The sequence below is a fragment of the Sarcophilus harrisii genome, chromosome X (assembly GCF_902635505.1).
Source record: "Sarcophilus harrisii chromosome X, mSarHar1.11, whole genome shotgun sequence".
NCBI lineage: Eukaryota > Metazoa > Chordata > Mammalia > Dasyuromorphia > Dasyuridae > Sarcophilus > Sarcophilus harrisii.
In genome coordinates this window covers 72,113,658-72,133,009 of record NC_045432.1, presented here as the reverse complement: position 1 = coordinate 72,133,009, position 19,352 = coordinate 72,113,658, and the positions used below count along the sequence as shown (strand labels likewise).

Genomic DNA, 19,352 nt, shown 5'->3' with positions numbered 1-19,352 from the left:
CTCTGGAGCTATTTAGTATTTATAAATGCTTTGTAGATGGAAATTGCCACTTATTTTCATGGCACAAGAACTCTGAGGTGGTGGAGCAGAGGGGACCTGCTCCAAATGGAAATCAAGGGGTTCTTCAGATGGGTACCCCCTAATTACTGGAACCAGAAGAGGCCACAGAGGCAAACTGTTCATGGCCTTCTTGGCCACGGTATCAGTTGAGCAGAAACTTGGCTCCCTTTCGGAAGAGAAAGAAGAATGCTAGTCCTATGAAATTCGGGGAAGACACTCTCTTTCCCTACTCCCCTTCAGAACTTATACAAGTCCCCACATTGAGACCAAATGATACCGGTGAATCCCAGTTCCCCGACAACAGCCTCAGAAGAGTCCCTAAGTAGCTGCTCATCTAAGCAAAGGTCAGACCTGAAGGTTAAGAGGGGACAAAATCTGGCCAAGAGCAGGAAAACGCACGCTTACAGGAAGGGGCCCACACTTCCCCTCTATCTGCCGGTCTCGCTTTCTCTTTGGCTGAGTCTGAGCAGTGGTAATCTGTTAGTGGAAAGTTATTGAGCCTCTCACTGGCGGTCCTGGGCTTTATTAGATGGCTCAGGTAAGTCTAGGGTCTGTCTTTCAGATAATGGAATACAAAGAAGAAGAAAAGTTTTTATGAGTCAGCTACAGTGATATTTTATTATCAGCCTTTCATTTCCACATTCTCTATACAGCATCATAAAAGGCAATATTTGAGAATCCTGCCTGCCTTCCCTCCTTTCCCCAGCTGGTCGTAGGCTCCACCCTATCTTGTAGATGTCCTGCTGAACTTGTCCGTGTTAAGACACGGATGCCCCATTTGGGGGTGAGAAGGTGGTCAAGGAGGATTTTCTGCCCCGATGCATAAAGAGTGTTTGGCAAGAATCAGGCCATTGGTGATGCATGCATTTATATGAGAGTAAGAAGAAGGTAACTAGATGATAACCATAGAGAGCAAGTAGCCAAGCGTTCCACAGACACATATCCGCCGGCTTACACATGGATATTGTGGATTGGCTTACTTGCGTGGTGCCGAAGTTTGGCACTAGACCCGCCCCAACATGCGCGCCACCCACCAGTTACAAGGCATGATAACCCGACAGATGACCCTCCCTCCTTGGTAGCAGTACGGGTAGGGGTAGAAGCCCAGTAGAGGCTCACACACCCGGCGGCAATAGCGGTTACCCCGACGACAGTAAATACAACAATAACCTCTTTCATCCAGCATGGGGTCAAATTCGACTCCATTTTCGGTCTGTAAGAAAAATAGAGAAGTTGACTTGAAGAGGTTAGGCCAACTGTACAGAAGTCCCACTCAAAATGAGAGAGCTACAGGTTGCTTGGAGGGAAGACCAGAGAGATAATTAAGTTCCCTGGTCATTGCCCTTTGAGTCAGTGGTGTTCTACAAAATTATGATAAAATTTTTTTCCCTGCCCCTATGGCACCATCCAAACTTATAAAACCACCTCTCTTGCTGTTATTCCCATTCTAACGAATGTGACTTAAAATGATATTAAAATTAGGAATGCTTTTGAAGGTTCCCTCCCAGTTGGATGCCATCCCTCTTTCTTTCTTTGTAATGGCAGATTTAGTGGGGTAGGTCTAGAAGTAGGTTACCCCAAACTGCCAAGTGGTCCAGAACCATTCAGCAAACTGTGGTGGGGAAGCTTTGGGAAATATGGGGCATTGGAATCATTTTAGAAACTCCTGATCTAAGGTCTGAGCACATCATGAAAGAGCTGGTCGTTACCTAACCCCCAAATTTACATAGTCGTTCACTGGGAGATCCTCTTCAGCTAGCTGTCGGCTCTGGCGTTTCTTCCCAGGCTTCACTTCTGGGTCCATCCACTGTTCGTTGAGGTCGATTCCACTTTTTCGGTTTGTGAGAAAGTGGACATTTTCATTTCCTCCCTCAAAGTCCTGAAATTCAGAAGCTGAGGCGACAAATGTTAGTATTGGGCCAAAGTCATATTCCCCACGCCTCCGTGTGGGCTCGACGGGGTCTCGGCAGTGGAGGGATTTCTGCTGGGAGAATTTTTCCCTGGTAGCTTTGGTAGGGGTAAATCACTCCCATCCTTTAGCTGAAGTACTAAAAAAAAGGATATTTTCAAAGCTAATAATCTACCAGCTACCCAAGCACAGATGTTCTTAGCTGTAGAGTCACTAGCAAATATTCTTCCCCACACTATTTTTGCCCTAAGAGAAAACATTGCTAGTAGAGTTTTATTTGGGGATGTCTAGAAATGGGGCTACCGAAGTCTCTGTACACCTGGGCTGACCATAGTTGGTAGGAAGTGCCTAGGGCCCTTGACTTTGCTGAGCTAGCTCGTCGACACTCTCCACTCTGCTGCTGGAGGAGCAGATGTGCAGCAAGGGTCCCGTCTTCCAGGGAGACTGCCATGGGCCCATGCCTCATAGCAGACACCCATATTTGGGCTGATCTAAATGGGTTTAGAGCAATGAACTGGGTATGTCGGGTGGAATGAATACAGATGTGTAGTGAAAGCCAGATTGCCTCTTTGCTATCACTGGCCACGTGAGGGGGGTGTTACCCTTGCTGGTATGTTTAAGAGCCCGTCAACATAAATCTGTCTGATTTTGAGCTTGGCCATGCAAGTCCCCTCCTTGCTGGCACAATTAGTGTGTGCTGAATAGTCTGGGAGATCCCGAGATTGTTAGCCAGCATTGTCTTTGGAGGGAGAACAACTCCGTACCTGTGAGTAGGGTGGGGTGGATCCAGTGGATGCTCACATTCTGGCAGACTTCAAAGATTTTGGAGCCTTTCAGGAAGTCTTTGTTTTCGATAGGCTTTTCTCCCGGAATCCAAACCATAGATTGCTCAAAGTAGGTTGTTGTGATTTCATCATTCTGGAAGAGGAAGGGAGTTGGGATGAGTGAAAGGCTGGCAGGGTCGGGGGGAGAGAAACCCAAGCCCAATAACCTTGCAGGCAATCTTAGATGTTCACACAATGTCTAGGCTGAGCTGATCATAATAATAACTAGGAAAGTTTGCAAAGTACTTCATGTGGATTATCATACTTGTACCTGCTGCAATTGGTCCTGTTACTATTCCTTTTTTACAAATGAGAAAATTCAAATTGAATGAGGGTCACATAGCTAGTGTCTAAGGCAGGTTTGAACTCATGACTTCCTGCCTCCAAGACTAGCCTCCCCTCATTCTGCTTAGGGAGGATGCAAGGGTTCAAGGATGTTAAAGTTTGGTCCAAGGAAGCAAGATGGTAGGCACACAGATTTAGAAGTGGAAGGAACCTGAGATAGGTCCTGAGAGGTTCTTATACCACGTCAAACCCAAGAACAGGCTTTTGGATGCCTTTGTTTCTTACCTTGGGACCTAGAGACGAGTGTACATCCTTTGCCGCCTTTTAAAAGTCCCATGACCAGTCTGCCCCCTGTCCTTAGTCCATTGTTGGGACCACGCTCACTCCGCATACAGCGTGGCTCCCGGGTGAGTGTTGGCTTCCCCATGTTGTGAGACACTGTCACTACCTGATGGGTGGGGCACCTCTGCTCTTACTTGGGTGCAGATCATGGAGGCCACGATTATTTGTAAGTATAGTCTCGAAACAGTCTTCTTACAGCCAGAGCCCTAGGCACACTGGGCCAGGTGGAAACATTGCCGATCGCCGTTGCTATTTCTTGGGCTCTGTGAGGCCATTATTCCTGTATTCCGGCCTCCATGACGCATCTCCTTGCCTAATCCTCCCCGACCCAATGATGAGATCTCTCAATTTCCTTCTTTCTCCTCTCTAAGCTTTATGATTTCAGCACTCTCATTTATTCTCTTTAGAATGTCTTTGTATATTTTTCAAGTAATTTATAATACTAAACACTGTGCTGTCCCAGGCTTCAAAGTCTAGAAGGACCTTGGGATGCCATGAAAGGAGCTGCCTACACAAGATGAAGTTGTTCCTCTGAATAGTCATTAGCAAGACCCAGGCCTGTTTCCCCATTAATACTTAGTCCATTTCACTTGCAGGATCTGTGCGGGCAGTGTCACATTAAGAGGGTTTGTGGCCTTTTGACTCATCGATTTACCAGGAAAATAACTTGGAACCTGTCTATGCCCATAACTATGGGTACGGGATCAGTTTCTTGCAGATAGGAAATCTGGAGAGACAATGTGCTTAGGAGATAGAGGGCTGGCCGAGAGGTAGGTGGATCTGAGTGCATGTTCTCCCCCTCTGCCACCCACTGGCTCTGTAAGCTTGAGGACCCCTTTTATCTCTCAGTGCCCACAGACAGCTACCTTTTTAAGACTAGCAGTTGCAGACAGGTCCCAGATCTGCATTGGGGAAAGGATTGTCCATACCGTGAGTCCACCAAACCCACGAGACCCCAGGTTTTGGTTCCATATAAATATTTGATAGAAATGAGCTGCAGAATGAATCGGCGTAGGAGTACGTGGGCCCATGCATTCAGTGGAATGCATAAATAAATCCTGAAAATGCTTTAGGAGTAATCAAAAGCTCTAGAGGCTGTCTGTCTAGCCCTTCCAAAATGACCATGCCCATTTTCTGCTAATGCTGGCACATGAGGACGAGCATCTCTGCTGATTTAGCTGCCTCCTTGTCCTGCTTTGGGCTATAGTTGTCCCTCCTCTCGTAATTATCTCCCCTTTTCTTGATGGCACCGATTTGGGGCTTTAAAAATATTCCTGAAATGTTCTGGCCACAGACCCTGAGGTCATAATGGCATCTTTTGTCTCTCTGTAACTGCTCTTTGTAAGCCCTCTAATAACAGGGGTCAGTCACCGTTAGCTCAGAGTGTGCTACCAGCATGACCCGTGGGGCCAAGGGGGCCCTTGGGAGGTCTTAGGTCAAACAGGAGGTAAGGAGGAACAGTCTGGAAAAAGACTATGCTGCTGGGGAAGGAGAGGAATGAAAGGCAGTGTTGGGGAGCTTCAGTAGAGAGAAGGCGACCCCGTGCCCATTCACACGGCCTGCCAGTTTTTGCAATCACAGGCTGTTGATTTCTGCCTGCCCAGGTGTGCGAGCAAAGCAGCGGGAAGGAACAGACAGCCTTTTGAGAGAAGAACTGCTCCAGTTCTCATCACCTCAGAGCTGACTTCCCCTTCCTTTGTCTTGACGTTTTCTTCTCCAATGAGGCCCAGGTAGGACTGACTCTGATGTCAGAAATTCCATGGAAAGGAGAATGCAGATGAGTGGAGAGCATAAAATAAAGGTCAGAGTGACACTATTTGGCAAGAGATTGGCACTGGTGAGTGAAACGTTGCCCTTGACCACATGAACTTTTCTACGACCTGGTTTTGGCAGGGGCCAGCTCGATTTTTCTTGAAGTTGTCCCTTATTTCCTCTGCTAAAGACCTCTTTTGACAACTCATAATGGCATAGGGGCAATCCTGGGCTCTCTCAGCAGAGCACCAGATTGGGCAGGGCTTACTTGAAAGACTTTTGCTGTGGACCTAGAGATGGACCGATTATGAGGGTTTGCTTTGCCAGCCTCAGGAAGAGGGTGTCATCACTAGCTTGGTTGTACGAAAACATGATGGAGTTTTGGGCCACATTAGTTTTCCCAGACCAACCAGGATCACAGGATCCTAGAACCTGTGTCAAAAGGGACCGTCAAGCAAGAGTACATTAGAGCCAACTCGAGCCACCTCCTAAGGGGGAACTGATTGTGAAATATTCTCTGAGTATTTAGATGCTTCAGAGAGATGCCTGATTTATAGTGTTATTATCGAGACCTCGGGAAACAATGGAGAGAGAATTACTGACGTCTAGTCTGAGCCCCTCACTTTACAGAAGAGGAAACTGAGGCTCAGAGAAGTTAAGTAACTCACACGTGATCAAGTGCATAATAAAGAAATGAATGGCGATTCAAATCGAATCCCTCTGACTCCCAAATTGGGGCCATTTGCTGTACCACACTCTGGGTAATGGCAGGCTTGCTGTCCTGGTCAATGGAGAGAGAGGAGAGTGATAGTTCTTGGAGCTCATCAGTGAGCAGCAGCAGGGCCCTGTTCCCTTCTTCCTAGTTGCTCAGCTGAAATAGTCGGGCTATCTAGATATGTGAATGGCAGCATGTGGCAAGATCTGGAACATAGTGCTCAAAGCTTAGGTACTCACGGGAACGGGAAGCACAGCGGCACACCTACCTCAGCGTCTTCCATCTCAGTTTCATCGAAATCAGGAATTACTTTGATCTGGGTTTTCAGGAAGCATTTTTGGAGTTCAGCAAAGAAGATACCCGTGTAGCCCTAAAAGAGGCAAAACCGTAGTCCCTGAAATGGCAGAACTTGGCGACCAAAGGGACCTTCTTCTCGTTAGAATAGTTGTGCCTTAAAAATCAGATTGGGAGCATGAAAGGCTCCGCTACTTCAGTTCGAACCCTCTGATTTCTGAGACACAAACTCAGGGGGGATACATTCGACTTACATTTTTAAAGTCATGGATTTCCAATGTCTCGTCACTGCCATTTCCACTTCGGAATATCTCAGTTTTAGTGATAGGGTCGATTTCCATCAAGATCTTCTTCTTCTCCCCGTTGCTGAAGAATGTATGCTCTACATCATAGATCTGGGGAAACAAAGAGGAAAACCAGCTTAGAGATGCTGAGATTTAATTTGGTATCATCTAAGGCACATTTACCTTTTCTTCCAAGGCCCAGGTGACGATAAGCTATCTCAATAGCTCCCCACTGCTAATTCTGTGACTCTGAAGCCGGGAGAGGGGCTTTGAGATCATAAAGCCGAATAGCAGGCACTCTAGAAGCCAGGCCTCTGGGGCTTGCCACTGAGAAATTGCCAGCTGAGTTCTGGCAGCTCCGTTTGTAGACCTCGCCTAAATATTAAACCACCTTGAAATACGCCGACGAGGCTGTAAAATGTTGTCCCCTTGTGTTAAGTGCAGGGGATATTCATCGTTCTCTTGATTGGTGGACCCCTAAAGTTCATTTTGTTAATCTCCCTCTCTGGGAAGGTATCACCTTCAAGCTTTCTGAAGGGGGAGCTGCAGACTATTAAGACTCTCCAGCAGCAGAAGGAGATTTCAGCATCCCTTAATAACTCATTTCATTGTCTTGAAGCTTTTGGTCCCTGAAAAGAATCCCTTCAAGCTAAGTGAACTTCCTGGTTGTTGCAGACTAAGTTTATGTCCCTCATTTGGCTCCAGCAGGGAGAAAGGAGAGTAGATGGAACCCCGTTAGTATATTCAAATCCCCGAAAACCTTTGATTGTTAAGCTTCTTTTTTGTCTGGCCAAATAATCCTAATTCTTTTCTGGGCTCTATTTTCCTTACCTTGGTTCTTTTCCCGGGAGCCCCTCAAGTCCCTCACATTCACTGGGTCACAGATCATGGAACTTGAGAGGCCATCCGATCTGCCTCCCTCGTTTTAGGGTTTAGGAAAATTAGCTCTCGAGTGGGAAAGGGTCTTCTCTAATGTCTCACAGAGAATAGTTGGGTCCCCCGACTCCAAATCCCATGCTTCTGCTACACTGTGTAATCTCTTCTGAGCCCAGACAGCGCCGAGCATTCTACTACATATTTGCTTTAAAGGTTACTCCTACGCGTCTTGGAGTATTTCGATAGGGAAACACCTAAACCCCTCCAGTCCCAAGTTCTGCAATGAGCAATCCCAGAGAACAAATCAGTTAAGGGATATTAATACAGCCTGACTCCATACCTCAAAGCCCATTGTACCCACGCTATTCTAAGCCCTGGGACCATGAGGCTTCAGCAGCTCGGTAAGTTGAGAGCCTGCAAAAGCATGCCCTCGGGAGGGAGGGATGGCATCTTTCAAATGGCATCTGCCTCAGCGACAGCCAGATCTGGCTTTCATTCTGGGTGTCTGCAGATGTCTGTATTATAGTATTAGTTTAACCTGGTCAGTTTGTCCTCAGCTCAAGCAGAGAAAGAAGTTGGAAGAGTTTGCCGTAACAAGAATTATTTGGAACTCAAAAAAAGACAGACAGAGTTGAAAAACAAGAGCCCGGGTCTGAAACAGCTTTCTTTCCCCTTCCCACTCAATTTCCCCTAACAAATGGTTAGCAGGGGCCTTCCTGTGTGCACGGTAGGTGCCTCCACAGACGTATGTGGAAGGACTTCTACTTCTTCAGTGCAGGGGGGGAGGGTGAGACTGGTCTCCAGAAGGAGTTTTTTTTTTAAACAAATGGGCAAGGTCAATGGGGAGGCAGAAAGGGAAGAGACAAGGCACCCCGAGATCTATGGCAGGCGTGGAGTTAACTAAGGAAGCCTGAGCTGGTTGGTGACAGGTCGCAGATTCCATTAGGCTTGGTATTTGCTCTTGGATATAAATATGTCCTTGGTTTCAGCTCCGTAGCCAGCTTGAGAAAAGAGAAACCTCTAGCCGGAGTAACAAATCGAGCTCTCTGTCAGCTGGACCTCTGGGGGTCTGGGGGAGAGGAGGTAGGAGAAGCAGCCGGCTCGGATTCAGCCTTGTCAGGTCTCCCAACAGGGCGGAATTTGTGTTCGAAATACTCTCGGTCCCCGAGATAAACTTCCCCGCCACTGCTCGTAGTGGTATTTTATCAGCACTGCTGTTGATGGATCGGTGCATGGAAAAATGAGGTTAGAGACCAGGGGATGGATGTTGGAGTGCTGCCTACCTGGGCCCCAGGAAAGTACAGGCTGCGTTTTCAATCATCGGAGGAAGACTCTGAAATTGGACTGGAGACGTTTCGAATTTCGTTCTCCTGGAGAATGAGTTTTCCGGCATGTTTGGCAACGCACCCTGCTTGGACACCTTGCAGATAAATATTATTGGAAAGTGGCAACGGTGCTAAGCTCAGCAGATCGCAATGATTTTCAAACTTTCTCTGGGAATATTCTTTCTTGGAGCTACCTTTGTGACCGTCTCCCTCCATCACTCTCTGTAGCTGTGGTGGGAGTTGCTGACTCTGCAATGGGGTTGGTAATAATGGGAAGCAGAGGAGTGCTGTAGAAAGAACTCGGGGTTTTGTAGGATCATAGATTTAGAGCCAAAAGAGATCCGCGAGGCCTTGGGATTCAGTCCTCTAACTTGACAGATGGGGAAACTGAGGCTGGGAGGGATGAACTTCTGCAGGGACACACAGCTAGTAAATGTCCGAGGCAGGCACTGAACCGGATCTTCCTCGTGCCAAGTCCAGAACTGCATCCACTAAACTGCCTGGTTGACTTAAAGTCTCAGGACTTGGGTTCGGATCCCATCTCTGCTTCTTACTGTCTCTGCGTGAGACTGGGAAAGCCACTATGTTTTTCTCGGCTTTAGCTTTCTCCTCTGCAAAAAGAGAGGCTGGGGCTTTGAAAGTTCCTTCGAACTTGAATTGGTACAGCTTTAACTACTTTGGGATCCAGTTTTTTCAGAGCTAGCTGATTTTCCATACTACTGCAGTCCTTGAAAGTGAAGGACCTTTAGCCAGCTAGGTAGCTGGCAAAGGGAGCCCTTTTGAGGCTGAGGGGCTGGGACGGCACCCCCGATCTGCTGTCCTCCAGGACTTTGAAATGTTTGAGGGTGGCTGCGAGGGGCTCTGTCCCTTGTCTGGTTTCCCACAGAACACACACGTTTGGGAAGTGTCTGGCCAGATTTGGGGGAGCACTGTCTGTGCCTGCAGAATGGTCTGAGGCTCATATGCTTCTGGGGATCTGTCATCTCATCCCAGTGGGGAACTGGCTCAAAAGGCACAGTTTGCGAGCCTCCCACACCTTCTCATCTTGTGGGACCCTCGCCCATGTGCTCCCAAAGGTTCACAGGGAGTCTCCCTAGCGTGGGGGACCTTCTGCTAGGTCTTGCATGTTATGAGTTTATTGGTGCTGTCTGACCATTATCGGTACACGATCAGCTGCATCCTTTTCCCAGTGTGCACCTCTTTGCTATGTCTTAATGCCATTTTGTGCCTGTCACTCACGATTGTTACCATGACTCAGCCCACTTTGCTCACTGTATATCTTCCCCATCACCTTTTGGGCGACCAGGAATTTTAATTCACTGTGGATACCTGGGTGAATCATTAGAAGACTTTGGGTGTTAAAGAGAGGAGCCTTTGTTTCAGATAGAGGCTCGGGGTCATCTTAAGCCCCATGCATTCTCTCCAAAGCCGGCCAGCCTACTCTCCTCCTTTGTTCCTTTCTGGGCCTGGCTTATCATTCATCTGAGATGTCTCTCCAAGATCGATACACTGACAGCCCGCTTTATGCACTCTCCCGCCTCCTGCATTTCATAGTCTGAAGAATAGGTATTCTTTGCCCACTTGGCTTTCCCTGTGTGGACAGTTGGATTCCTAGACTTTGCAGAGTGCTTCTAGATCTCATTCGGTAGCCTCTGCAAAGGTCATTTGCAGACGGGCACATCTGCAAGTTCTCCAGGCTGGCTTGTCTAAGGACCCAGCTTGTGACCTTGGCCCCATTGGCATCAAGCCTAAGTCTGCTATGCTAACTGGTCCAGATAGGGGATTTCTGAAGAACAGGAACCGGATTAGCTTTGCCCTGCCCGATACTAAACTAAAGAAGAATCAAGCACCCATGATGACGTAGAGAAGAGTGGGCATTCAACTTTGACCCCCAACCCAGGAGCAGCTGGTGGCAAAATTATGAAGGGGGGTGATTTTGGCCGTCCCCACCCCCGCCCCGTTTGCTTTCGGCCCCCCTTCCTACTTTGCTCCAGCTGATCAGGGGCCGGCAAACCAATTAAGGGCAGTGGGACCCACAGTCCGAGAACGAGATAATCCCGCAGGTAGGTCATGGAATCACAGCGTCTGCGAAGACCACATTGAAAAAAACAAGCCCATCATGGTGAGGATGCAGACACATTCCTTTTTTTCCTGCCCAGAAATTCCTTCCCCAATCTATTTTAATCCTTCTACTCCGGCTGCAAATGAGCCTCATCATCCATTTTTCATGGGTTTTCATTTTTTTCTGTCTCCTTTGTTTGCCAGTCTCTGAGATTTGAAAAGAAAGCTGCTCTGAAGGGGTACCCTTGCTGCGGACCTTGGTGTGATAAATCTGTTTAGGGGTGAGTAGCTTTAGTCTGTTCAGAAAGAGGCTGAAGACATTTGGTCTGGGGCATTTGAGCTGTTTTCTCTCGGTTGAAATCTGTGATTAATCTAGCTGCTCTTTTCCCCAGCCCTCATCCTTCAGTATTTCCTCACGGGCTCCAGTTCCTGAAGCTGAGATTGGTGTTCAGAATAGCTGGCTGGCAGGTGTTCATCTGTGGGGAGTAGGGGTATTGAAGGGGCACAGTCCACCTTGGGACCCAGTGGCTACAAAGTGGCCTCTGGGTACAGAGTCACCTGTGAAAGGAGACTTTTTTCCCTAGAGGAGCCTGGTCTCCTGCATCTTCAATTACCCCTTTCAAAGTATGGGAAAAAGATCTGGCCTGAGTAGTGTAGACGTTCCTCCTTTTCAACAAGGTTGGTCTCAGGAGCTGCTCTTCACATCTGCAAATTCAGAGCTTGCGAAGTTTCCCCTCTTCCCTCCCCCCCACCTTTTTCTTTGTCTTTTGGGTCAGCGATGTTTCCCTTTCTAGGTCTTTGCTGCTGTCAGACCATTGGTTGGCCAAGTGGTTGATAGTGCCCTCTCTTAGGATCGGAGTGGGCTAGGGACAGGGTTGGCATTATTTGATTGGGGGACCCCAGCTTGGTGCCCGGGGAAATGACCCGAGAATGATTTCAGGCCAGTGAGTTGTGGCATCCAAGGGTTCTGCTAGTCCATCAGGACCTCAAAATGCAATCATGTGGGCTAGCACGACATGATTGGAAGCAGCCATTTTGCCAAGCCTGATAAGGCATCCAGAGCAACCCCTCCAATGCCTCAGCTGCTCTCCCTTGCGGACCCACTTCCACTGCCAGGTGCTCATGGGCAGTTCACTTTGAGAGTTCACTGCTTTGTCATTGGCGTCATAGAAGTTGAGAGGCAAATGCTCCCTTAGGAGGAACCGGCCAACAAACCCATCTATGTCTGCGGCATTGTGACGCTCGCTTTCTACTTAATCGGTGTGAATTGCCCATGAGTAGCTACTCCAGTGGGAGTCACCATCCAAGTGTGAATTTGAGTCTTGGAACTCTACCCGAGCTGATGAGGTCGACGTGGCAGCGAGAAAATGTGAAGCCCATTCCTCCAACTGAGGACCCAAATGCGAATGCTTCTCCAGAGAGCGATTTCACCTACCCAGCTGCTGGGGCAATAGGGAGGGAAGGGGGGCCCAATGGGAGTAGGGGGAGGAAATCTCTATTTTTTCCGAGCCCTGGAGAAGAGTGAAGAAAAGAGGTCTCTGGCTGAGTCAGATGAAGCACAGAAAAATCACCCCCACACTAGGCAAGTGAGAGTCTTCTGGAAGCACGGGATCATGGGTGAAGGGACAGCTACAACTCACTGGTGGGGAGCACAATCATCCCCACGTTCCAAGGGCCCAACTTTGTACCTTAGAATCTTTGCTTTCTAGAATGTTAAAGATGCAAGCGACCTTCAAGAGAAACTCATCCAACCCTCTCCTCTTCCAAAGAAAGAAACTGATGTTTTGGAGAGGGGAAAGGAGGTTTGTCCGTGGTCCCACTGAGAGTCAGTGATAGAGTGGGATTCAGAGCCAGTGCAAGTGACACATGGAATGCTCGTGGGCACAGGGGAGGGCCGGGGGAGGCAGCTGCACTGGGGGGAGAGCTCACTTGGGGATCCAATAGCTTCCTATTTTATTGAAATAGTCTTGTTCACGAGCTGCTAAGTTCAATTGTTTCTAACTGCCGAAGGATTCTTGATGGTACCCTGTCCATTTTGGTGCACTGAGGCACCAAATTGTTGCCTCATCCTGCCCTCCTCATTAGCGGTCCCAGATCCTCCTCCTGTTGTTCCTTGTGTTCTCTCATAGCTTTCAGGGACCTTAGGGGCTCCGGTGATTCCTCAGACTGCCCTTATCCTGAAACGCTCAGCCATGAACTGGGGAAACTGGGGAAGAATGGCACTTGCTTCCTAAGTTGTGTGGAAGAGGAACTGAAAAGTTGCCTCAAGACACTTGTGGCTTGCTGTCCCAAGGACTAGTGGCTACCAGCTTTTTAGTCCATCAGGTACCCCGGAGGGGCGCCTACCCCCCATCCTCAACTTCTGCTTCATGGAATCAAGGGAAGCCTCCTCCGGCCTTCTGCTCTAAGCCTTTCAGCCGTCCTGATTGACCTGAATAGAATTCACACACACACACACACACACACACACACACACACACACACACACACGCATCACAGAAAAGTCTATTCTTGTTTATTCTGTCTAGTCCTTGAGAGCTCCTCTGCTCCTTTCTCCTTTCCTTCCTTCCAGGTGGGTAAAATGCTCAATATACATTGGCCAAGGAGCACCAGGACAAACTGAGGAAGTTTCAGAGAGGGTCTTCCAAGACCCTCAGCAGCTGCAGCAACCTTGGGTCTGGGCTCCATCGGGGACGGCCAGCCCTGAAAGGCCCAAAGCCAAACACCGGACTTCTGGGGCGGGTTGCTGTGCTTGAGAGGTGGTAGGGATCAGCAAGGCCTGATAAGCTGGATTCCCCTGGGTTCACTTCCCTCCATCTCCTTGAACTTTGCTTGGACTTTCTCTCTCCCTCCTTCCCTCCCTCCCTCCCTCTTATTCTCTCTCTGTTTCAAAATGTCAAAGGGAAGAGATTCAAGTGGGCCTTGCACTCCCTTTAGGAGATGAAATCTGAATCTTTTGTCCATACAAGGTGGGAGGTGGTGGGGGATGGGGGCCCAGCTAGGAGGAAGAGGACTTATTGGAATGAAAATGTCAACACCAGATGTGGGATTTTAAATAAATACAGCTTATTTTAAACAGATGTATGAAAACAAAATAAGATGGTATGTGTGTGTGTGTGTGAGAGTGTGAGTGTGAATGTGTGTGTGAGTGTGTGAATGTGTGAGTGTGTGTGTGTGAATGTGTGAGTGTGTGTGTGAATGTGTGAATGTGTGAGTGTATGAGTGTGTGTGTGATTGCGTGTGTGTGAATGCGTGAGTGTGTGTGTGAGTGTGAGTGTGAACGTGTTGTGAATGTGTGAGTGTGTGTGAATGTGTGAGTGTGAATGTGTGAGTGTCTGTGAATGTGTGTGTGAATGTGTGAGTGTGTGTGTATGTGTATGTGAGTGTTTGTGTGGGTGTGTGTGTGTGTGTTGCGGGGGGCAGGAGCAGACACTAATCCTGGGAGGCAGCCCTAGGACAACAGAATGGTCTCCTTTGTCAGTAAATGGCCCAGCACCATCGGCTTTCTTTAGCTGACAGCCCCACAGGCTCTAAAGGCAGCCAGGAGAACTTGGCTTTGCCCTCAGAGCGGGGATTTTCCACCAGCCGTGCATTTGCAGGGCACTTTCTCCTTTGTTTGGCCGTGCTACCTGTACCCCTCTCCTCAGCCCCACCTCCTTTTCCTCCTGAAATCCTCAGAATCTGATCTGAGAGATCTTCCATCCAGATACTGAGGAACTTCTGGAAAAACCTCCATGAGGGCAGTGTGAAAGGAAGGCTCACGGGGGCCCTTAGGCAGTGGAGACCGTATAGCTGTTGTACTTAGTGGGAAACTCTCATGTTGTCCCTTGGCACTCCTCCCCCTGCCCCGTCCCCGTGCTTGCGGTTCTACCTGTTGGGGTCTCCTTCTTCCTCACCTAGCCTCTAGCGCGGCTGCTGCCTGAGCGATATTTAGAGGGAGGATCACTGCTTAGCAAGGGGATGGCATGGGATGGACCCCAGAAATCCAATCCCATTGGCTGCTTCTGCAGGGTTAGGCTCCATGAGTGAGGCTCTGGCTCTCTTGGGGCTCCCTCAACATTCCCTAGGGACACATCTCGTGACGTGGGACAGACAGGTCATAATTCATGTAATCGCTAAGTCCAGCCCGCCTCAGAAAAGGGAGAAATAAAGATGGCGAACAAGCAGCACAAGCCTAGTCGTGGAGGCACAAGGCACTGGTGGGAGGAGGATTCGGTGTCCCTTTCACTTGTTACCAGGTGAGCTCTGAGCATCCTTTTACCCAGAGCCACATCCCTGGGACAGAACATCCTTGGAACTGGATTCTTAATCACCTCTCCACTTTGGTTGCACTTGTATAGGACTGCCACATTGGTGCCCGACACGAGCTGACCTCTCTTTGATTTGCCAAGGCTTGTGATCGCACCTTGCTCTCTGAAACATGGACAGAGGCTCTGAGAAAGAATTCTAGAAAGCAGCAGGGGACAGGAAGAAGCTTGGGCTGACTGATGGGTCTCATTAAAGGAGCAGGCAGGTCTCAGTGATGCCCTTTGGGCCCTCTGCAGCATGGCACACTGTACCAGGCTTTGCTCCTGTGAGCAGATGGATGAATTGTTGGTAGTCCAGCTTTCCTGCCCCCTTCCCCACTTCTCCTTTTGGCCACGCTCGTCATTAACAAAAAGTGGCCCTCTTGAGAGACAGTAGCAACAGAATGGATCGTGGAGAACATCTGGGAACACAGCTGTATTTGTCGGCTATTGGGCACTGGGTCTTTCAGGGGCTGCAAGTGGAGTTGGGACCAGGGGAGGGCGGGAGCCACCCCCATACAGCCATGAAGCTAAAAGTCTTGATGAGAACCTCATTGTGGCAAATAACTCAGTAAGTATTTTAAAAGGCCACCAATTCCGTTAGAACAGCACCCGCTAGCTGTGCCGCTGTGATAAAATGACAAAGCCCCCTGCAGGGGTGCATATCCCATGATCCTAGACTCAGAAATGCCACGTTTCCCCTGCCCCACCCTTCCCTCCCCACCCCCAAGCTCAGTTCAGCACCCTTGGGGGTGAAGGATGGGAACAAAAAGGGTAGCTTTCCTCGGAATTATGTGGAATTGCCCTGTTGGGGAGATGATCCAGTGTGGGGCTCCCCCACCCCAGCTGATGACTCCCCTGGCCGGTCTGAGGCACTCTATGTCACCTGGGGGATTAAGGAAGGCATTCCAAAGAACAGGCAGCCGTGTTCGCCATATACTGTCCCGCCTCACCTGCCGGCCCCGCTCTGGGCATTGGGCAGGGATCCATTGGGATGGGGCAAGAGGGCTAGCTGCTTTGTGCTGGAGAGAGGGCTACCCCTCCTTGTTTTTCCTTTCATCTTCACCCTCCTGCTTAAACATGGACAGGATTGATTGCAGAGCAAAGAAAATGGCAGGGGCAGGGAGAGGCATTGGTGGCCAGAGGGCCACCCGGGCGGCCTTTGGCGTTCATTTTAAAAATCATGACCAGGTTTGGGCAAATGATTCCCAATTCGGCCTAAGTGGAACTTTTCCAATTCGGTTCCCTTCTTTTTCAATTAAAACATTTTTTGAACAGAGTCCAGTCCCAACAAAGAGCTTTGTGAAGCCCTACTTTGTGCCAGTCACTGGGGACACGAAGATGAGAATGGGGCAGCCCCTGCCTCAGTTTCCCTGTCAGTTCCTATCCCGCTCTTCCTCTGCCCCTCTTCTCTTTCATTTTCTCTCCAATCCAGCCTTTATCCCAAGACTTCCCTTCCTTTTTGCTCCCTTCCTCCTTGCTCTCTTCCTTTCATTGCTCTATCTTCTGGGTTCCCCACTTTTTCCTTGCCAACTTTCATCTCATCGTTTTTCCTCACTCCCTGCTTAGCCCCCAAAGTTATGGAACAACCCCCCCCACACACACACACACAACACAAACACTCTGTTTCACAAAGGAAGGGCCTGAGCAAGAGGGACTTGAGCCATTCTTTCAAATGATTTATTCTTGAAACTTGACCAAATGGTCGTCAACTTTCTGTGGCTCAAAGAATATTTAAGCAGAGGGGTGTGTGTGGATACATTTTGGGGGGAGGGCGGGACAGCCTTGGGATCTCATTGACAAAGGGAACTCCTGCAGTGAAAAATCCTTCTTCCAGGGCTCCCCTGTAACTTTGAGTCTCAGAGATTTGTCAAGGGGAGGGGCTGTTGGGAAGTGAACGGCTTTGGCCATTATCATTCGGCTAGTTAGGTCAGGACTTGAACTCATGTCTTTCCCACTTCAGAGCCGTCAGTCTGTGTACTATACCGAGTTCTGTGTGTGTGCACGTGTGTTTATGGCTTTTTGTTTTGGAGGGGGGAGTGAAGATGCCAGACTTGTGATTTTATTGGCGAGGGAGCTTCCAGCGTGGAAACTCCCTGCGGCCACCCAGATCTGTAGTCTTAAGGCCTGGGGTGCTGAGAAGCTAGCCTGGGTCTCCCTGACTCCAAAGTCCATCCCTCATCCTCAGGGCCCCACTGACTCTCCCCATTACCCTGTGGACATTCTAGCCTGAAACTGCCATTCTCTTCAAACTTAGGAGATTTATTCTTGGAAGTTCTTGGAGAGGAGTCCCGAGTCTCTGTGGGTGGGAGAATGTGACTTAGCAGTTTGTGGGGCTTAAGGAGCGATCATCACAGTCACCTCGTACTAATCAAAGCCAGACCACACAGCCGAATCGCCAGGAACACCGGGCCCGAGCGAGGGAGCGGACGGATGCCTAAGGTGCTCGGGGCCTGTGATTTAACTCCTTTGGCATCTGCCTGGCGTCCCCGCCATCTCAGCGGGACTGAGGCAGCTGTGCTTAGTGGGGACCTGAGAGCCGCTAATTAAAAAGAAACCACAAGTGGGATGCTGGGGATCGCAGCTACTCCCAGTACTTGGTGGAATCCTCCCCGTACCACGTTCACACGGGAGATACATTAAGGTAGAAACATAATCTCCGAAAATCCCTCGCCGCTCCCTTTCTGCGTGTTTCTCCTTCGGTGGGAGGGTAATTGCTTTTCCACCAGTTTCCAGCCAGATAATTGAAAGAAAGATGGAAAGGCTTTTCTCACAATAGGCTTCCCTTCAATGAAGAGCCTTAACTCCTTCCAGCCACAAGCCCAGGTATAAAGTCAAACACAGAGACTCCCTTCCCCGCCGCTCCCCACCTTGGCGAAGTCATGAGACATAATTCAAAAGAACAGAAAGCTCCGTCCAGCTTCTTTCATATCACTGGGCTACAGACAGGCAAATGACCTAACGAGCTGCACTTTTAACAATCGCAGAAGCCACAGTACCAGGCAAATGGGGCCACTTCGTTTGACTTTGCAGAAAGCGCTTAGATAACACACTGCATTTACTTACTTTTTGGGGTTCGAGGTTCCAGAAGTGCTTGCCCCCCAGAAATATGAGAGTGAGGGAAAGAGCCACGATCCCGAAGATCAGTCCCCCGATCTTTAATGTCCTGCAGAGCTTCTTCTTGGACTTGGGTGTCTCCCCCTAAATAAAAAGCAAAGAGAAACCACATTTACACACACATGCACACACACACACGTGTGCGCACACACACACACACACACACACACAAAGAAAAAAAAAGAATACCACTGTCAAAACGCTCAGAAGTCTTTCAGAGTTGTTTCTCCTCATCATGCTGCCCTGGACAAAATCCGGGAAAGAAGGGAAAAAGCAAAATGACTCACATCTAGAAAGTGACAGTCGTCGCAGCTTTCTGGAGAGTTCTTGGTCGTCACCATCTCTCAGAGCAAAGCTCTCTTGCCTGAGCTCTGAGAGGACTGGAAGACCACTGGCGAGGTGGAGTGAGCTGCAGCTGAGCTGGATCCCAGATGCCAGAGGAGAAGCTGGATTTGTATGACTCAAATCTGTCCTCCCAGAGGCTGAAGTATCATAGGGGGGCCTCTGCTGCAGCAGCCTGTTACGTAGGTCCCGCCGTGCATGCACAGAACATGCACGTAGTGAATTCCGCCCAGAATGGCAAAGACCAAAGGTTATAATGAGAACTCTTGGCTTGGAGGATGGGAGAGGGGGGGTATTAGATTGGAAAGGAACCAAACTTAGGCACATTGAAATAATTTTTTTTCACTACGAACTCAAAATACCAGTGGAAAGAAATGCTATGTACCCCCAAACAAAGGAAGGCGGAAACAGAGTCCTGCCTTCTCTGCTCTTCTCTCCCTGACCACCTTCCCCCCCCCCACTTCTGCCTTTCCTTCGGAGCCCTTTCTTGAGGTTTTTTCCCCCACATACTGTGGAGTGGTCACGATAAGGCTCCCTCCTGACTTTTCTTCCTTCTCCATCTTACTTGATTCGGTACCAAGTTTTCGACAGCATGTTCTCGTCAGGGTCCGCGAGGAGATGGCCAGGCTTCTAGAATTCAGGACACGGTGGTCCCACCGTGAGTCATCCTGGTCACACGTCAGCTAGAGCACCACCTTCCATCTGGGATGCCATCTTTCAGAAGAACATCAATAGCCAGAGAGCATCCAGAGCGGGGCAAAGAGGATGGCAGAGGGCCTGGGGTTGATGCCATATGAGGATTAGTTGAAGGAACTGGGGGTGGTTAGTCTGAAGAATAGAGGGCTCCAGGGGCACATGATAGCTGTCTTCAAGGACTTAA

At 49.2% G+C, this 19,352-nt stretch overlaps 1 protein-coding gene across 2 annotated transcripts; it reads right to left on the bottom strand.

Annotated features, from left to right (window-relative positions):
* Positions 1–632: 632 nt before the first annotated feature.
* TNMD (tenomodulin) lies at positions 633–18,676 on the bottom strand. 2 transcript variants are annotated; one of them, XM_023507052.2, is made up of 7 exons: positions 18,418–18,676; positions 18,080–18,214; positions 6,436–6,576; positions 6,156–6,257; positions 2,734–2,887; positions 1,770–1,953; positions 633–1,273 (listed from the first exon to the last, which is right to left on the bottom strand). In XM_023507052.2, the coding sequence occupies exons 1-7, from the start codon at positions 18,469–18,471 to the stop codon at positions 1,012–1,014; spliced, it is 1,032 nt and encodes a 343-aa protein (XP_023362820.1). In that variant the 5' UTR covers positions 18,472–18,676; the 3' UTR covers positions 633–1,011. The 2 variants fall into 2 exon arrangements, with proteins under 2 accessions (XP_023362820.1, XP_003774964.1); XM_003774916.4 differs by having other exon boundaries at positions 1,787–1,953; positions 18,418–18,675.
* Between the last annotated feature and the right edge of the window lie 676 nt (positions 18,677–19,352).